This window comes from Pogoniulus pusillus, unplaced genomic scaffold (assembly GCF_015220805.1).
Source record: "Pogoniulus pusillus isolate bPogPus1 unplaced genomic scaffold, bPogPus1.pri scaffold_50_arrow_ctg1, whole genome shotgun sequence".
Classification (NCBI taxonomy): Eukaryota; Metazoa; Chordata; class Aves; order Piciformes; family Lybiidae; genus Pogoniulus; species Pogoniulus pusillus.
In genome coordinates, this window is record NW_026974708.1 from 914,040 (window position 1) to 934,825 (window position 20,786).

The 20,786-nt window shown below is 47.2% G+C and overlaps 1 protein-coding gene across 2 annotated transcripts in view; it reads left to right on the forward strand.

Annotated features, from left to right (window-relative positions):
* The window catches only part of LOC135174190 (oocyte zinc finger protein XlCOF6-like), a 33,381-nt gene extending 12,955 nt beyond the window's left edge, over positions 1-20,426 (forward strand). Inside the window, exons 2-3 of one of the 2 annotated variants that reach the window (XM_064141414.1) lie at positions 14,092-14,144; positions 16,371-20,426. In XM_064141414.1, the coding sequence (XP_063997484.1) occupies positions 16,401-18,446 (2,046 nt within the window). In that variant the 5' untranslated portion in view covers positions 14,092-14,144; positions 16,371-16,400 and the 3' untranslated portion in view covers positions 18,447-20,426. The remainder of the gene's footprint in view (positions 1-14,091; positions 14,145-16,370) is intronic. The other variant, XM_064141415.1, reaches the window with a different exon arrangement.
* The last annotated feature ends 360 nt before the right edge of the window (positions 20,427-20,786 follow it).

A 20,786-nucleotide genomic window follows, 5' to 3' on the forward strand; every position in this document is an offset into this window, starting at 1 on the left:
TATTTACAGTATATACAATTATATACAGAAATATACAAGGTAAAAGTAATACAAAACACAGCTCCCCTCCCAGAAACCTGAGTCCCTAGGAGGGGCTCTCAACCACCCCTCACCTTTCCCCTGCCACTCTCAACCTTACCCCAGTCCCAAGGAAGAAGAGAGGTTCAGCCAAGAGGTTAAGAAGTAAAGGTGAGTGGAAGGTGAGGTTAGGGAGATGCAGCTCAGTCAAAGCCCAGCCCAAGAAAGAAGACAAAATGGCCAGAGTGTTATCTACTGTTTACTTTCTTCTTGTTCAGCAAGACTCTGAGAGAAGGAGACATCACCATTGTTTTCCTTTCACAGCCTATGATCTAGTTCTTCTCACCAAAATGTTCTAGCCTGCTTCAAACTAGCACAATCCACCCCTGTGTACTTCATTCAGAGTATTGCTAAGAGCTATCTGATCGAAAGCAATATTTACACTAATGGATATTACAAGTTCAGATCACACTTCATTCCGGCTATCTGAGATGCAGGTGATTCAGAAGCTCAGAACAGTTTGTCTCCTCACAGGTGAGATGAGAACAGAGACTCTCAGGTGACTTTGGGTTTGTGCTCACATACTGTAGACTCTTTCAGTGTTGGACGCCGATGGTACCTAGAACAGACAACTCCTAACAGCTTGTATTATACACTCTGAATTTAATCTCTCTCAGCTAAGGTTAGATTTCTCTGTGGCACACACTGGATTTCACCATTCTCCTGCATTACCCAGCAGGTGAAACCAGGACCTTCAGGAGACACCACCCCTCGGACAGGTTTCCCTTCGCCCGAAGGAGAAAATACCCAAACAGTTTTCCCTAACAGATTCTTTTCACCTACAACAGGAACTTTATCACCGTCTACTGTTTGGACCAAGTCTGATTGTGCAGGTCCTGCTCTGTTTACTGAACCTCTACTATTTACCAACCAGGTAGCTTGTGCTAAATGTTTGTCCCAGTTTTTCAGAGTTCCACCCCGCATGGCTTTTAGGGTGGTTTTCAGCAAACCGTTGTAGCACTCAATCTTCCCTGAAGCTGGTGCATAGTAGGGTATGTGATAGATCCATTCAATACCATGCTCTTTGGCCCAGTTTTTCACAAGATTGTTCTGGAAATGAGTGCCATTGTCTGACTCGACTCCCTCTGGAGTTCCATGTCTCCACATGATCTGTCTCTCCAAGCCAAGAATGGTGTTACGTGCAGTAGCATGTGGAACTGGATAGGTTTCCAGCCATCCGGTGCTGGCCTCTACCATTGTTAGCACATACTGCTTGCCAGAACGAGATCGAGGTAAGGTGATGTAGTCAATCTGCCAGGCTTCACCATACTTGTACTTTGACCATCTCTCACCATGCCATAAGGGCTGGATTTGCTTAGCCTGCTTAATAGCAGCACAAATGTCACAGTCATAGATGACTTGGGTGATAGCGTCCATGGACAAGTCAATTGACCTATCGCGAGCCCATCGGTATGTTGCATCTCTGCCTTAATGTCCAGATGAATCATGGGCCCACCGAGCTAAGAACAGTTCACCTCGGTGTTTCCAATCAAGGTCAAGATCAGAGTTGGTATCAACTTGAGCAATTTTAGCAGCTTGGTCTGCCTGCTGGTTGTGTTGGTGTTCCTCAGTAGCTCTGCTCTTGGGCATGTGTGCGTCTATGTGCCGCACCTTCACTGGAGTTCTCTCCAGCCGTGCATCAATGTCCTGCCATAGATCAGCACACGAAATAGGTTTTCCTTTCCTCTGCCAACCATGCTTCTTCCAGTCTTTTAGCCAACCCCATAGAGCATTGGCAACCATCCACGAGTCGGTGTAGTGGTAGAGGATAGGCCAATTCTCACGTTCAGCCACATCAAGAGCAAGTTGAACAGCTTTTACCTCAGCGAACTGACTGGATTCTCCTTCTCCATCTCTCGCTTCGGTAACTCTCCTGGTTGGACTCCAAACTGCTGACTTCCATATTCGCTTGTTCCCAACAAGACGACAGGAACCATCTGTGAACAAAGCATAGTTCTTTTCCTGATCAGAGAGATCACCATAGGGAGGAGCTTCTTCAGCACAGGTTATTTTCTCCTCTGGAGGTTTGGTACAGTCTGTGCCTTCCAGCCAGTTGGTGATCACCTCCACCAGACCAGGTCAGTCAAGATTCCCCATTCATGCTCGTTGGGTTATCAAAGCCATCCATTTAGACCAAGTTGCATCTGTGACATGATGTGGTGATGAACCTTTGCCCTTGAACATCCAGTTTAGAACTGGCAGTCTAGGAGGTAAAAGCAATTGTGACTCAGTTCCAATCACTTCAGAAGCTGCTTTCGCTCCTCCATAGGCTGCTAGTATCACTTTCTCTGTTGGGGTATAATTTGCCTCTGAACCTCTGTAGCTACGACCCCAGAAACCAAGCGCACGACCACGTGTCTCATTTGGAGCTCTCTGCCAAAGGCTCCAAGTTGGACATTGTCACTGGCAGCCGTGTACAGAATGTTTTTAATGTCCGGACCAGATCTCACAGGTCCCAAGCCCACTGCATGGACTCCTTCTTGCTTGATCTGATCAAAGGCTGCTTGGTGTTCAGGTCCCTACTCGAAATCGTTTCTCTTATGAGTCACATCGTGCAGAGGTTTGACAATCTGACTGAAACCAGGAATGTGTAGTCACTCAAATCCCACTGCACCCAAGAAAGAGAGAATCTCCTTCTTATTGGTGGGAACTGCCATGGTGGAGACTTTGTTGATCACATCCTGAGAAATGTGACGGCGACCATCCTGCCATCACACTCCCAGAAACTGAATTTCTCTGGCAGGTCCTTTGACCTTGTCTCTCTTAATGGCAAAACCTGCTTGCAGCAGAATGTCAATGATTTTGTTACCTTTCTCAAGGACTTCCTCAGCAGTTTGGCCCCACACAATGATGTCGTCGATGTACTGGATGTGCTCTGGAGCTTTACCTTTCTCCAGTGCATTGTGGATGACTGAGTGACAGATGGTTGAGCTGTGTTTCCACCCCTGAGGCAAACGATTGAACTGGTACTGGATTCCTCTCCAGGTGAATGCAAACTGAGGCCTGCACTCCTTTGCTATGGGAATAGAGAAGAAAGCATTAGCAATGTCTATTGTTGCATACCATTTAGCCTCCTTCGATTCCAGCTCGTACTGGAGTTCCAGCATGTCTGGCACAGCTGTGCTCATGGGTGACGTCACCTCGTTGAGGGCATGAAAATCAACTGTCAGCCTCCCGTCTCACTTAGGTTTCCGCACAGGCCAGATGGGACTGCTGAAAGGTGAATGAGCTTTCTCGATGACAGCCTGACTCTCCAGTTGACGAATCAGCTGATGAATGGGCAACAAAGAGTCACAGTTAGTTCTGTACTGCCTGTGGTGCACAGATTGAGATGCAATTGGCATTTCCAGGTCGTCTATGTCATGATGTCCCACAACTGCAGATTCATCTGAAAGTTCAGGTCTAATGGACAATTTCCAGTTACCATCCTTAATCTCTACAGATGCTCTTCCAAAAGCCCATTTGTGACCCTTAGGATCTTTGAAACAACCTTGTCTCAAAAAGTCAATTCCCAGAATGCAAGGCACATCAGGACCAGTTACAATAGTATGTGTCTTCCACTCTTGACCAGTTAAACTGATCTCAGCCTGGAACTTGGTTAACTCTTGAGATCCACCAGTGATTCTAAAAATAGATATGGACTCTGTCCCTTTGCAATTGGATGGCAACAAAATACACTGAGCTCCTGTGTCAACTAAAGCCCTGTATTTCCAAACTTTTGAACTGCCAGGCCACCTAATGAATACATTCCAATAGATTCGGTTCTCTCCACTATCCCTTTCCTCCTCCTGGCTGGAGGCAGGGCACCCCTAATGCTGAACATGGCATGTAGGGTGTACACAGTGATTGGTGTTGTTGTGACAGAAATTGCCGTTGCTCTGGGGAGCTGAAGAAGTGACAGCTACTTTTCTGGCATTGTTGCCTCTGTTTCTGGCACTCTGCAGTTCTCTGACTCTCTTTGAAAGAGCTGAAGTAGGTTTACCATCCCACTTGTTCATGTTCTCACCGTATGTGTCACGCAGAATTACCCACAGTGACACACGTGATTGCTGCTGTCTGGGTGGAATTTGTCTCCTCCTGGGCTGGAATTGCCTTGCAGGAGGTGGGTGTCTGTTCCTGATGGCAGAAACATGCACCCATTCAGATGATGCAGGAATGGTATCCTTTACCAGATTGCAAATGGTTTTAAGTTCTTCATGAGACCTGTTCCAAGAGGAATGTCATCAGGCTCATGTGTGCCATGATCTCCATAGAGCACTTCTTTCTCAGCAAACTCCTTCAGAAGCTTAATTCCCTGCTCAATGGTTCCACTTCTTGGTCACCTGTCGGAAAACACGTTCGGTGGAGCGCTATGGGAAGATGACTCTTTGTTCACCAATATGGTTAGATGGTCAAATCCACTTTATTTCCATGATACAATGACTTATATGCACTTCTAGCAAGAGGCATGCTCCACCAAGATTGGTTACAGTCAGAGGGTCCAGAGTTACTTGTAAGGCATCAATAGGTCAGCATACCATAACAATCTGAGGGTCAGCTTCTGGGGCTGGCTAAACTCTGCCCACCTGCAGCTGCACTCTACCCCCTGCAGCTGCATGTGGGGGGATGCTACCCTGTGCCTGCTATCTAAACTCCCAAGATGGATTCAAGGACATTCCCAGCATGGGTTGCTCATTGTTTATCAATTCTTGTGTGCTCTGCTAACAAGAATTTCTCCAACAATTCTCTCTTTTTCTTTTTGAGCAACCTGGGCTGGTCTTTCAACTTACATAGGCTGTTTAACACAGGGGTGAATGGTGCAGCTACAAATCAACAGTGCTAAAATCAAAAAGGAATAAACCTGTTAGAGCTTTCATCAGTAGCATTAGTCTGGCAAGCTAACAACCCAAGCTTAGCTAACAATCCCAAAAGCTATTTCTGCAAGCGACAGTAAGTCATTTGTTCAAAAACCCAAAAGTCCAGAGGAACATCACAGTCACAGGAGAGTGCAGATGTGCCACATCTTCACTGGCTCTGTGTGGCAGTCGACGCTGCAGATTCGCAGATCATTCAGCTGTCGAGTATTTCTTCTCAGACTCCCATAGTTCTGGATTCACTCCATGTTCTCATTACACTCCTTAGCTATGAGCTGTGTCTGACTATTGTGCTTAAGAACTGCTAACCTCTAAATACAATACAAAGATATGCCCTAGATGTTGCTTTCAGGCTATTCTACTTAGGCCTTTTCCCACAGTTCTTCATCTGCTTTTAGAATTTAGGGCAGTGTTTTTTATCTCTTGCAGGGCCCTTGCAAGAGACAAAAGTCACATTGCCATCTTATGCCAAGTTGAGTGGGCCTTGGCCTTTACAAAGCTGTTAAACTGAACCTATTCCATTAAACCCCAATCACTGAAAACTTGTAAAAATACCCAAATTCGTTAGCTGTGGTCCAAACCTTAAAGATCCATACAAATACAATCATCATGTCAGTGCTTCTTTCAAGTCCTTTCACAGTTCTGCCATCTGAGCAAGACTTCTGCTCACTTTAGGAAAAAACAGGTTGGTCATAATCAGGTTGGTCTTCATCAAGGCCTGTGAAGATAAGTGGTCAAACACAAGCAGATACAAGAACAAATGCAGACATATCCATTGCCTAGGCTAGCAGATCCACTGGCCTGGTCTGTATGCTGTGATTAGAAAAATCTCGAGAAAAGAAAAGATTTCTTCTGCTATCCTACTGTCCTCTAACCCATATTCCCCTTTTCAATAATGCCTAAATATATCCAAGAAAAACATCCCATAACATCCTTATGTCCTAAGTTCCCAAAACTACAAACCCTTAGTCTTAACTTATCTTACTCTAAAAATCTATCAGCTATAGGAAATTCAAGAAAAAGCAAAGAAAATCCAAGAAGATAACAATCCCATGGTATTCTCAGAAAAAGAAAAATCAGAATTGTCACAAGACTCAGTTCATGCAATTAGCAGCTGTTCCAGTAAACTTCTATACTAGTCCTGTCTTTATCTGTTATTGGAGGAAGGAGCTGACTGGCATTAGCCTACAAGCTCTATCATTCCCTGCTCCTAGTCCAGAGTCTGGTTAGTGACTTGCAATGTAGATTTCAGTGCCTATACCCTTCGCTGTGAGAGGCAATGCATCTGAGTTCTTAGTAATAAGTGTGCTAGTCTGTCCTGCCTGGTGCCTTCCGTGTCTGTATAAGTTTCCACCCATGGTCAGTGGCACTGGCATCTCTGCTATGTCCTAGCAATCTCCCTCTTTTTCTTTTTGCCACTGAGCAGGGGGGCAAAAGTCATTGCTGCGTAGTCTGTAGAAGGAATTAACCAGTAAGGCGATGGTAAATACCCCAGCCAGGAACTACTAGCTATCATTTCGAGTGCAAACCGTCATTATCAGGTGGCTAAAAAATACATCTGTGCGTGTCCGTGCCTGTAACAGGGGTAAAAATGGTCCTAAGTCATCCTCGTCATTCTTGCTATCATTTCCATAAACTTTCTGACATCTGTCTTCAGTATCACAGTATCACAGCACCATCAAGGTTGGAAGAGAGCTCATAGATCACGAAGTCCAACCCTATACCACGGGGCTCAATGCTAGATTGTGGCACCAAGTGCCACGTCCGATGCTGCCTTGAACAGCTCCAGGGCACCGGGGAATGCGATTCTACCACCTCCCTGGGCAGCCCATTCCAGTATCCAATCAGTCTCCCAGTGAAGAGCTCTCTCCTCACATCTGGCATTGTCAAAACAATTCCGAGGCTTCGCTGCCTCCTAGCAGGGGAAAACAAAATCCGTAAGAGGAGATAACTCCGGCAGAAAAAAAAAATCAGTAAAAGAAACAACGGGCCGGGGGGGGGGGGGGAACGGGGCCCCGCGGGCCCTCCACAGGTGGCAAGCAGGGGGGGAGGAGGGGGAGGAGGCCAGCAGCTGCAGCGCTGCTTTTGTCCTTGGCCCTCCATCTTGCCCAACCCCCATCTGTTTCAGGTCAGCCACCACTCGCTGTTTCCGTCCTTCCCTCTCCCACTATCAATCCTTATTACACAATATGAAATCTACTCTGAAAATGTCCAAACTGCCGTCTGTCCTCTCAGACTCTTCAAGACAGAGAGAGAAAAAAAAAAAACAAACAAACACAGGCTAAGCTGTGAGCTATTGAATTGCTAATCCCCCTGTAGCCATACAAACGAAAATTGACTAAACTCTGAAAACGACTCAAGGAAACCCACAAATTCTTCCCACCCTACCGATCCCCTCAGCATCTCCCTCAGCCCCCAAGCCATTGAAGACTCGCGGGGGGGGGAACTCTGTGATGCGGTCCGTTGGAGATGGGCGGGCGGGGGGGGGGGGGGGGCGATCTGAAGACTGTTCTGCCGAGCCATGGGAAAGGGAGGGTCCCGAGCCATCCGGTGCGGTCGCGTCTGCCGTCGGTCCATTCTCTCTTTACCATTCATTCCTCTGTACCTTCAGTAGCATCTCTTACTGGTTGAAAACTAAAAGTCTGTGTCCCGTATCGCATACAGTCATTCGTGGGGACGCATGGGCTACAGCGGCAGATTCGACACAGTACACACAGCGGCAGGCAGCCGCCCTCCGCGCGGCAGGTCTGAAAACTTTTTCAAGCTGAGAAGCGTTTGTAACTGGCTGCCAGCGGGTCGCTACAGGCAGCCGCCATTACGGGTGCGTCAGTGAGTCACTACGGGCAGCCGCCATTATGGGTGCCGGTCAGGGGTGGATTCGAGCGAATTTTAACTCAGTCCCAAGCGCATCTCTCCTAGCGCTCCAGCTAGACTGAATAAAAAGTCCTTAGCTTCCTATGCGCAGCCCACAGAGCTGAAGCAAGACGAGATTGTCTCCCAGAGACTAAGACTCATCAGCGGGGACAGACAAAAAACAAAGTCATTCACATAGTGATAAACAATTGCACATGCCCAGTTCTTTTTGGGGGCTTGCAATGCTTTTGCAACAAACAATCAACAGAGAGTCGGTGTAGTCTGCATGCCTCGCGGCAAAGTTGTGTACTCAGAGCGGCTCGCAGGCTCAGCTTCAGTCACAGATGGTACTATAAAGGCAAATTGCCGGCAACCTTGTTGCGAACCGCGTATCGCTCCCTGCCGTGGATACGTTTTAACATGTCTCTTACCGATGTCCCTGCAGTCAACGTGGCTACAATCAGATTACCGGGTGTGGCTCCAGCAGGGAAGGAGGGTGGAGGCGGGACGCATGGCGGGCGACATGGGTGCCCACCAGGATCGTGCTGCACACTCATTTTCAACTCCGCCACAGAACTGGCAACCTTCCCAGCCACGCCTTTAATGGAAGCAGCTCTGCCAAGACCGAAAAACCGAAGCATGGAGCTTTCTCTCTTCGGGACGCTCGGGGCGGGGGCAGAGGAGAAACCTGGCATCATGCATGCATCAGAGCTCTCTGCAATGGCCGGCACGGCCAGGAGAAGTAACAGGAAAACCACCGCCGCCACGTTTCTTTCGACTTTCATCTTTAGTAATGCGTGGAGCACCTCCCGCCGGACACGACTTGGCTGTCGGATTGACTCAGAGTCTTTTCCGTTGCTAAGAACCGTGTCCCGCAGCGCGTCTCCGACCTCCCGCTGCACTTTCGATTTCAAAATCATGGGAGGCTTTTTACTCACATGACCCTGCGCATACACCCGGGCCAGCAGCTCTCAGAGCTCAATGTCCGGTGAACTTCTCTCATGAGATAAATATGCCAGCAGACGCAGTGCCCCAGCAAATCCACTGTGGGCCTTACCTGCCTTACACACACGGGCTGTTCACTCCGGAATGAATGTCCAGACTACTGCCACCTCTGGGCAGCGCTACCCGGCCCAGCGGCACCGAATGACGCTTATTCTCTCCTATGCGGATAACGTCCCACAAGATAATCAGCCCCCTCTTCTTCGGGCCAACCCTCCGGCCTCCTAACACAGTCTCACCTGCAGCCAGCTTGCCACGCCTGATTCCTCTGTTCAGGGTGACAAATGTCGGAAAACACGTTCGGTGGAGCGCTATGGGAAGATGACTCTTTGTTCACCAATATGGTTAGATGGTCAAATCCACTTTATTTCCGTGATACAGTGACTTATATGCACTTCTAGCAAGAGGCGTGCTCCACCAATATTGGTTACAGTCAGAGGGTCCGGAGTTACTTGTAAGGTATCAATAGATCAGCATACCATAACAATCTGAGGGTCAGCCTCTGGGGCTGGCTAAACTCTGCCCACCTGCAGCTGCATGTGGGGGGAAGCTACCCTGTGCCTGCTATCTAAACTCCCAAGATAGATTCAAGGACATTCCCAGCACGGGTTGCTCATTGTTTATCAATTCTTGTGTGCTCTGCTAACAAGAATTTCTCCAACAGCTGGCCATGGCAGGTCATCTCAGGAAGGTGTGGTGGAGGGGCCTCAGCCCCAAAACTGAGGCTTCTCTATGCCTCTACATGCCTGGACATGTTTTTCTGCCAGGACCCATGGCAGTAAACAGGTTGTGTAACAAACACACACCCAGTCTGTGTACCCCTGGGGTCCGCCCAGGTGATCCTCTAATTGAGAGGGTCCAGGCAAACAGCTACTGCCTATTAAGGTAAGGTTTTGGGCTTACTGCCAACCTGATTGGTTACTTTAGATGGCCAAATGAGCCACGAATCTCTGCTCAGCATCTATAAAGAGGAGTGCAAAGGAGCACCATGTGTTCAGAGGTTCAGACTTAGAGGTTCAGACTCAGCTCTCTGATCCATATAGCAGCACCCTGCTGCCCTGACCTGCTTGCACAGCCTAGACACAGAGTCAGGCCCTTACTCTCTTGCAAACATTACTGAGGCTCAGCCCTCTTGCAATTAATCTCAAGGCACAGTTAAGCTGTCTGTGTACCCTTTGAGAAGCAGAGCGCCTGCACGCCTGCACTTGATACATATATGGGGAGCCAAGAGCCCCCTGCCTAAGCCTAGAGCAGCCGTACATACTGGCTTGCTATCCTGCATTTATCTATGGAGCTCAAGTCTCCCTGCAGCCTGGCAGACCCTGCTTACCAGCTGCCCTGTAAGCCTGGAAAAATCCAGACTCAGCAGACCTTTCAGACTGTCTGCTAACCTACAAACACAGCCTGCTAGCAGTACAGACGACTGTGCTAGAAGCTGCACAGACAAATCCTCCTCCTGTACCTGGAAACCCTGCCAGCTGACCATCCCTGGACACGGCATCCAGAAGAGCAGCAGCACCGCGGCAGAGACCACTTCACACCAGGAGAGAAGGTCAGAGAAATCCTGCTTACCCCAGAGACTGGGAACACTTATCATTCACCTGCAAGCCGGGACAGATTCCAGCTTCACCAAGACCTGAACACTGGGCACATGCTGTGACACAGTCCCGGGAGAGTGATTAACAATTAATACTTAAGAGCAACGCATCTAAGCAAGCTTTAATTCCTTTGTAATAAAAGTGTGGTGGAGGGTTACAAAGCCCTCTTGCAAAACCCTCATTTATACAGAATTGTGGCTCAAAAGACCATCAATCAAGGAATCAAAACCCATGATACCAGCCCTGGGAACTGGCTAAACTGCCATTTCTAGCTGTGGGAAGATTTCTCCCCCAGAGGGACATAAAACTGTAAACATGAACCATTGTTTTGAGAAAGAGCCCTTGGGTTTCAGACATTGTGACCACCCTATGCACACCTGCTGGGGGCTGACCCCTGGGGTGGTACCACAGGTTGTTTTGGGTAAAAGCAGCCTATGTATGCCTTACACCTAACTTTGAACCAATCTGTATTGTTCACGTATGTTCGCCTGAGTTTGGCTAGATACACCTCTTATGGACACTATAAAAGATGCTGCATTGCCTTAATAAATAGCTTGCTTGCTTGCACCGCTCGCTCTCACACACACACACACGGCACGGCTTGGGACAGCACGACTACAGAACCAACTCAGCAACGCTGCGATTCTTGCCAGCCTTCGGAAGCCAACACCCAGCTTGGCTCGGGCCCGCGGAAGCTCGGACAGCACGCCTCAATCCATGATATTTAGGACTTTTCAGAACTGAATTCGGACAGTGAGTAGCTGAAACTTGATCTAAAGACAGAATAATCTCTCAAAGCCTTCCAGTGGAACTCTCTCTCAAGTCACAGACTCTCTTCATAAATCCTTTTCAAACTGTTGCTAAATTCCTGATTTCTTACACATAGTTATTCTGTAATTTGATTCGCAACCACATACAAAGAACTTACATGGGGCAGTTATAAATGTTTGGGGAAGGGGATTCCTAGTGTTTATAATAATAAATAATTTTAAATTCTTTCAAATTCGGCCTCGCATTTCATTCCCCTAACCCGAAAAAACTCCCTCCACTACAATAAGTTACCTCTGTCTTAAGAGCAGACACAGTTTCAGACCTTGCTGGGCAGACAGTATAGTTGTTAAGGGGCATTAAGCCTAAGGGAATCTTTCTCTCTGTCTATAGTTGTTGATAATTTGATATTTCCATTTAATAATCCAATCCCTGTAAATCTATCCCAACTGTTTTCATAACTTTGCACAAAGAACTTGGTTACATAGTGGTTGGGGGTGGTACAAATCTGTGAATATTAATTTTAATAAATAATTTTATAAAAAATTTAATACCACCTCAAATTAATTTCTCACTTCCCCCTAATAAGGAAGGAATAAGAGAAATCCCCTCCACCACAGAAGGGTATCTCATAGCCATAGCCAACAGGAGGCATGTGCACAAGCTAACCTTACCAAGAGGACTTGCTAGGTATTTGTCCACTCCACGCTCCTTGGTGAGTGGCCCAAGCTGCTTGGCAGATTTTTATCCTGCCTGTAGGGTGTTTGCACCAATAGTATGGCATCTCATCAGCCATCTTAGGATTGGCTCTCCTGATTCCCTTGAGTATTCCTTTCTAACTTCCCTGACCTCTCTGAGGGGATCATCAGAATCCTGGATGTTATCCTTCTCCTCTTCCTCTTGTTGATCTGGTTGTTCCTGGCCTAGAAACAGAACTTTCCTAAGAGCATTCTTAAACTCATCAGAACCATCCTCTTTCTTGGCAGCCAATCTCACAACGCTCCTCTCATCATAGTACTGAGATCTAAGTATGTTCGCCAAATCTCAAAGATATACCTCTCTTCTTCCTCCTCTTGTGTATCAGAGGTCCCCTCCTCTAAGTCCTCTTTTGAATCATTCTTTGTCAAGTGCTTTGTCTTAGCCCTTGCTTTGGCTGGAGGCAAAATGATTAGAGCTGAGATGGCCTTTGATGAGTCTGCTAGCAGTTTTGAATTATTGGGGGTCTGGCCTGAGGCCTGTGAGTTCAAATCTGACTTAGGGCTAGGGATTTTTGCTGCCTGAGGATTTGAATTAGTTGGATTAGTTGAAGTACCATCTGGAGTTTTGAATAGTTATCTGTGTTTCTGGGCTTTTTGCCATGTTATTGTTATTAGCTGGGACATTGGCAGCTGTCCCAGAATCTAGGGGAGGAGGTGTAGTGGTGGCCTCTCATTGCTCTCCCCCTGAGCTAGCCTTGTTTACATTTGCATTGGTGCTTATCTGGCTCTGTTTATCATTTGTCTGGAACACTGGCCCCTTCTTTTTACTTCTTAAAGACATCACACTCGAGTTTCTCTTACATAATGACAAAACATGAAAATCAAAATTATAAGACTTAAGTTCATACACAACAGAGATACCACAATCTCACATGAGTAAAATTCAGAGCAAGGGTTAGGTACATGGGTCTTAGGCAAAATTACCCCCCTTAAAGCCATGGATAAAGCAGAATCATTTCCATTTCCTGTAATGTTACTGGTAAAAGATGCAGTAATGTTAAATCCAATATAACCAAAGATGTAATCCCCCCAACTCTAAAAAATGGAGGTAAGATTTGATTTTATCTTCTTCAAAATAAAATTAAACAAAAGATAACCACCTTTGGCTTTGATCCAATTATACACCAGAAAGCATAAAATAGGCCAAACAATAGCTCCCACTAAGTGAAATAGCTTCATTAGCTTAATTCTGATTCCCAGAGTTAATTAACACTCAAAATTAATTTGCCCCACGTTGGGTGCGAAAATAAAAGATGTGGTGGTTTGAGTGTTACTTTCCCCCCCACTTTTGGAAATCACCCAGGCTAGACTCAGCTGGCTCTGGAAGTTGAATGAAGCTTATATTTACAGCTTAGCAGAATATACAAGCAGGTATTTACAGTGTATACAGTGATATACAGAAATATACAAGGTAAAAGGTAATACAGAAACACAGCAGCCCTCCCAGAAACCTGAGTCCCCAGGAGGGGCTCCCAACCGCCCTTCCACCTTCTGCTTCTCCCCTGCCTTACCCCAGATGGTGCCTTATGCCCCAAGGAAGAATGGAGGTGCGGCCAGGGGGTTAGGAAGCAAAGTGGGTTAATCAGAGAGGCAGAGAGAGAGAGAGGTTAGAGAGAAAAATGCAGCTCAGGTAGTGCCCCATGAAGAAGTGCCTTATCTATGTTTATACTCTTGTTCTTACACATCGCAGCAAGCCTATGAGTGAAGTAGACATCACCATTGCTTCTCTTTCACAGCCTGTGATCTAATCCTTCTCACCAAGACATTCTGGCTAGCTACAACCTAGCACATCTGAAGAGGTCTTTTGGAGAATGGTGGCCAAGGGAGACTCTGGACTTGTGCATTTTAGCTGCTTTTGTAGTGGTCTGTGTGGTTCCTCCTAACAGTTCCCTTTGCACTGCCAATGCTTTCCAGCCTGGTGTGGCAAGTTTTTCATTAACTGCTTTGAGAGGGGCTGAGGAGCCTCTGTCTGCTCTTAAAGGCAAAACCGGACACCTCAGAGGGTTTAACTCTTCTGCAACTGATGGAACAGGAATCCATAGGAATAAAAATTGTCAGCTACCTTGGACTGCAGAGCTAGATTTTTTTTTTTCTGTGTTGATAGAGTTGATAGAATAATAGAATAGTTTGGGTTGTAGAGAGTGCATTGAAGCTATTGATCAGATTTTTTTTTCCTGACAGCTTCTGTACTCCCACCTGCAGTGCTGTGTCCAGCTCTGGTGCCCCCAAAGCAGGTAGGAGGTTGAGCTGTTGGAGGGTGTCCACAGGAGGCCATGGGGATTGTGGAAGTGCTGGGGCAACTCTCCTGTGGGGGTGGGCTGCAAGAGTTTTGGCTGTTGAGGATGGAGAGGAGAAGGCTCTAGGGAGAGCTTGGAGCAGCCTTGTGGTACCTGATAGGGGCTGTGGGAGAGCTGGAGAGGGACTTCTGTCAGGGGCTGTGTGTCCTCAGAGCTTCTGTGATCTTCTCTTGGAAAGTGGCTATCACAGAGGTGCTTTAAGGGCAGAGCATAGCACAGAGAGGGTGCTGTGGGGGCAGGTTCAGGGAGGAGACCTGGAACCATAGCAGCAGCTTCTGGCAAGTGCAGCTGGAGGCAGCTCTCCTGTGGTGCTGCACTGCAGATGACTGCTGGGCAAGGAGCTGAGTCTGCGCTTCTTCAGCTGTCCAACCTTCAGCAGCCCTGCCTGGCTGTTGTGGCCATGCTGCTGGGCTTGGGAGCTGCCCTCAGCAAGGGCCAGCTCTGCTGCATGGTCCTGAGCAGTGCTGAGCCATCCCTTGCAGGTCAGTCCTCTCCTCTGAGCCCTTTGCTTCTCTCTGGCAGGGGCTGTGTCCTTCTCTCTCCATCAACCCTGCTGATTTAGTTGGGTCAATTAACAAGGCGGGAATTATAAAATATGTAGTTATTTTATTCCCAAAAAGCCCCACCCACAACTATATACAAATTAGTTAAATTTGGGTTCTAATTTAGTCAGGAAAATCTTCACAAGGATGCTTCTGGGCAATTCATTAATTTAGGAGAATCATTAAAAATGGGAGAGGTTTGGCCACAAAAATGGCTTTGCCCCACTTAAAAATAAGAGGCAGCCTGGAGCCCTAGGGAAAGTCTGTTCTGCTCACTGTGGTGGAGTAGAAATTTCGAGATAGTCCCTGGCTTCTTTGTGACAGTGTTGGAAGTGCTCAGCCATCAAGAGGGTTCTAGATCATCCCAGGGTGCTGGGAAAGAGGCAGAGGCTCTCTGACCTGATCCTGGTTGCTCTTGGCACAGAGGTTTGCAGAGATGCGGGCAGGATCTCTTGCAGATGTGCAGAGAGCACAGTGTCGGTGGCACTTCTTGCCATGGCCTGAGGCACTTAAATGGCTTCTCCTGGAAAACTTGAGGCACTTAAGTTTCCAGGTAGTTCAAGCCCGCCAAAGCATCAGGGCTAAGCTGGTCTGAAGCATGAGGCAGAGCAGAACACGTTGTGCAAGAGCAGTGAGGCAGAGGTGGCTCCATGAGGCAGAGGCAGCACAACTGCTTGCAGCTTAGCTCCATTTATGTTACTTGCCCAAGTGCAAAGGCTCCTTTGGCCACAGAGATTCACCAATCAAAATGCCATTTGCAAAACTGACCGTATTAGGTGACCCCAGGGCTTGCACACCTTTATTTGGGCAAGACACCAACAAGTACCTAAACACCTGTGGGGGCCTGTTTATCAATTTAGGAGGGGATATAATGGGCCAAGCCTTTGTTTTCCTTCTGCCCTTGCTTCCCCCATCAGCAGAAGGGTGAGGCAAGCCAGGACATCTAAAAGGCCTATTAGCCTTCCAGGACACCTGCCCCTCTGGGCTGGAGAAGAGCAGAGTTTGCAGATCTGCTCCTTGGAAAGACCCTCAGGTAAAGAACCCAGACTAGGGGACAACAGCAGGACTTCAGCTCATTGCTGATCCATGTAATCCATGACCCCTCCCTCAGATCCTCCTGCACACCACATTTCCTTGTTCCATGGGTTCTGAGGGAAATGAACTGTGGTGAGAGTCTGGAGTCCCCTCAGACTTGCAGGGGTCAGTTGTGTGGAAGAAGGTGATTAGGAGTGGGATGTGGAGGGTGCAGAGGAGAATGTTGGAGATGGTTTGGTCTTCCTGGGACAGTGCTGCCACCTCTGTTGTGAGAGCCAGGAGAGGTAAAAGGGCAGGACCTGGGCTGGGAACCACCTTGCCAGCACTGCAAGGCTTGGGAGCAGCGGGGATGAGACTGCTGCATTAGTAGCAAGGTGTCTCAGCACCCCCAGCACAGGGACCTGGGATCTCAGCACAGGGATTAGAGGTTTGGCCCCCATCATGGCAAGAAGTGTGGCTTTGAGGGCCACTTTCCATTCCTTGCCCTAGCTGAGCACTGGGTCTTGGGAAGTGTCAGGAGGTGTCATGACTCAAGTAGGATGTCAGGGTTTGGGGTCCTGGGCTCAGGGGCTTCCATCTTCCCTAGGGCACAGCAGCACCCCCTTCCCCTACCAGCATGGCCTCACAGAAGGACCTGGACAAGAAGTGGGAGAAGAAGCAGCCAGAGAACAAAATAGAAGAGCCGAAGTGCAGCCCTGAGGAAGAGAAGGAGGATGAGGACAAGATGGAGGATGACAATGCTGAGGAGAATGATGGCTATGAGAATGATGAGTCTGAAGAGAAGGAGGAGGATGATGAGATTGAAGATGACCAGGAGGAGAAAGAGGAGAATGATGTTATGGCAGCCACCTCTGTGCCACCCAAAGAGCCAAATCAATGCCCTGACTGTGGGCAGAACCTCCCACCTGGCTTAGAGCCAGTGAAGCACCACTGCCCCCAGCCTGGCACCCGGCCCTTTGTCTGTGGTGACTGTGGCAAGAGCTTCACTACAAGCTCCAAACTCATGTGGCACAACCTCATCCACACTGGAGAGAGGCCCTTCACATGCCCTGACTGCGGTAAGAGCTTCCGTCAGAGAGGCAACCTCACCAACCACTGCCTTATCCACAGCGATAAAAAACCCTACAGCTGTGCTGAGTGTGGCCAGAGGTTCCGCCAGAAGGGCAATCTCTTGCGGCACTGTCGTGCTCACACTGGAGAGAAGCCTTTCACCTGCCCTGAGTGCAATAAGAGCTTCGGCGATAGCTCTAACCTCATCAGACACCGCCGTATCCACAGCGCAGAGAAGCTTTCTACCTGCCCTGACTGCGGTAAGAGTTTCAGCCACAGCTCCTATCTCAGCAGCCACCGCCGTATCCACAGTGGTGAAAAGCCCTACAGCTGTCCTGACTGTGGTAAGAGCTTCAGGTACAGCTACCAGCTCAGCAATCACCGCCATATCCACACTGGGGAGAAGCCCCTCAGCTGTGCTGACTGTGGCCAGACCTTCAGCCACAGGGGCAATTTCATCATCCACCGTCGCACCCACACTGGTGAGAAGCCTTTCACCTGCCCTGACTGTGGTAAGAGCTTCAGCGAGAGCTACAGGCTCACTGTCCATCACCGTAACCACACTGGCGAGAGGCCTTTCACCTGTGCTGAGTGTGGCCAGGGCTTCGGTGACAGGAGAATTCTCCTCAGGCACCGTCGCACCCACACTGGTGAGAAGCCTTTCACCTGCCCTGACTGTGGCAAGAGCTTCAGCCAGCTCTCTGGACTCGCGCAACACCGCTTCACCCACACTGGAAAGAAGGCCTTCACCTGCCCTGACTGTGGCAAGAGCTTCACACTGATGTCTACCCTCCGTGTCCACCGCCGTATTCACACTAGAGAGAAGTTGTTCCCCTGTGCTGAGTGTGGCAAGAACTTCACCACGAGCTCCGCTTTCATCCAGCACCAACTCATCCACAGTGGTGAGAAACTGTATAGCTGCACTGACTGTGGCAAGAGCTTCAGTAACAGAGGCAATCTGACTCAACACCGCCTCATCCACACCGGCGAGAAGCCCTTCAGCTGTGCTGAGTGTGGCAAGAGCTTCAGCTGCAAGCCCACTCTCATCCGGCACCGTCATATCCACGCTGGCAAGAAGCCTTTCACCTGCCCTGACTGCAGTAAGAGCTTCACCCAGAGGACCAGTCTCAGTGAACACCGCCGTATCCACACTGGTGAAAAGCCCTTCAGCTGTGCTGACTGTGGCCGCAGTTTCAGCATTAAGAGCAATCTTCTCCGACACCATCGCATCCACACTGGCAAGAAGCCTTTCACCTGCCCTGACTGTGGCAAGACCTTCAGACAGAAGTCTGGACTTACCCAACACCGCTGCACCGGCACCAGTGGTAAGAAGCCCTTCGCCTGCCTTGATTGCAGTAAGAGCTTCAGCCGGGTCTCTACCCTCCACATCCACCGCCGCATCCACACGGGAGAGCAGCTATTCCCATGTGCTGAATGCAGCAAGAGCTTCACCACGAGCACCAGTTTCATCCGTCACCAGCTCGTCCACAGCGGTGAGAAACCGTACAGCTGCACCAATTGTGGCAAGAGCTTCAGCCAGAACAGATATCTGACCCAACACCGTTGCACCCACACTGGTGAGCAACCCACACTGCAGGGGAGGCACAAATAGATCCACCCAGGGTCTGTTGTGGTAATCCTGATCCCTCTGTGAAGGTCTTCTAACTTTTCACCGGGCACACAGAAGCAAAAATATGATGCCAGAGCCTACTACTACAGAGGCTCACCCTGCCTTCTCCTAAAGGTTTTTTTTCTTTACAGCGGCTCGGAAGAAGAAGCACCTTTCTTAAAGGGACCAGACTGAATTTCTAATAGATGCCTTGCAAATTAAAATCCTCATAATGTTTCTAATTTTGATTGTAATACATCTTGGAGTTTTAGGAATTTACTGGATAATTGTTAGTTGCAATAGGATAAGTTTAGGAATAGTTTTAGCAGAATAATTGTAATAAGGCTTAAGTATTTAAAATAAAGTTATTATGATAGAGTATATTAAGTAAGTGGTAGAATATAATGAAATATTATGGGAAGAGTTGTTTTGTAAGTGTATCTGGTTTTATGATTTAAGGTTCTTTTCCTTTTCTGAATACCAGGGTATTTTCAAGGAGCTCCACAAATGTATCATCTGCTTAGATTTTCTGTGCTTTTTTCCTCAGTAATGATTTACTGGTTTAGACTTTTTAAGTTGATAATATAGTTAAGGTTAAGAGTTTATAATAGAATATTATAAAATATTTTTTCTTAAGTCTTTTCTGTATATTAATATAGCATTGTAGGATAAGGATTATATAAAAATAAAATTTTTAAAATATAAAAAGAGGGGGTATGAGGGCAGCCACCCTGAAAGAGGGACTGCTAAAAGAAAACCTTATAAATTTTCAATTTTTAAACTGCTCTCTTATGGATAACAACCCCTGATTATCAGAAATTTTAATGCCAATGATTCTTTTGAGAAAAGAGAGAGAAGAAAAAAATAATGAGTTTCCAACAATTCCTACTCCTAGGTAAAGATGGGAAACAACAGTTTTACTGGCAATGTTTAAAGTGCTGTGCTTGTTATCTTTCTGTAAAAGGCGCCTTGCACTGCCTTTATTTTTAATAAAACAGAAAAAGGGAAAAAAAGGTATGTTCCCCATCATTTAAAAAGATCAGTTCATGCTTTTCAACAAGGTTGTAAAGATAATGTAGAATTCTGGAATGAAGGAGAAAGGATTGCTGCTGCCTTCTTTGCACCACAGGTAGCATCAGCCCAAGCTTTAGCGACATTAAATAAATTAGGATGCTGGTTAGCAAAACTAACAAATGCTACCAGCGTGTCACTTTCAGGTCTCCTACTAGCTGTAGATAGTGTCAGCCATGCTACCTTGCAAAATTGGGCTGCGACTGATTCTTTGCTTTTGGCGCAGGGACACGGTTGTGAAGACTTTGAAGGACTATGCTGTATGAATCTATTTGATCATTCTGAATCAATACATGCAAGCATTCGACAACTGGAAGAGGGAGTCAGTAAACTGTGTTTGGATGACAGTGGAGATTGGTTTGACAAACTTTTTGTGGGATGGGGATTGTCAGGATGGATTTGTAGTATTGTAAAAATGATTTGTTATGTCATAATTGTAATACTCTTATTGCTTATATTATTACCTTGTTTTTTTTTGCAATGTATTCAAAGAATGATTGAACGTTCCACATTCAGGATCTTTTTTGTGCAACAGAAAGGGGGAAATGTGGGATCACAGGCCATTAATGTAACAATGGTCAATCATGGATCAGTGTCAACACAAGCCTTGGGCAAACTATCTGAGTCAGAGTGGACCTGAACATTGTGCAAGAGAAGAAGAATGAGAATTTGCAGATCAGAAGAAGCAAGGAGACAGGACCTTGCTATCTGATGAATATGCTAAGACCGTCCTTCTTATCTGATGAATATGCTGAGACTGTTGCTCCCCGGGAAGCAGATGTGGCCAACAGAATTTAGATTAGATGATTTTGCATGTGATGAAATGACTAATCAATAGGTAAAAGCCTTAAGCCTTCTTGACAGTATATATATTCCTGTATGTTGCCTAATAAAATCGGAACTTAGCTTGCATCAAGCTGTCTCCCCGTCCCTTCATTGCAGCACCTGTCCCCAAACTATATACAATAATTAGCTTAGGTTTAGTTACAGATTCAGTTCAATCAGGAATTTCTTAAAAAATTATATTACAGATAAATTTAGGAAGTCAGGAAATAGAAAAGGCTAAGCTATAAACACAGCTTTACCCCACTATCAATCAAGCTGAAGCAGGGAATTAAGGGAACAGTGAGTCTTACTCACGGAGGTGACATAGGTATTTGACAGTGATCCCTTGCTGGATTCCTCTGCAGGAGCAGCCTTCTGACATCACAGGCAATATCCAATAATAGAGATCGACACAGCAGAAGCTCTTAGGTGAGTGGCAGAGCCACC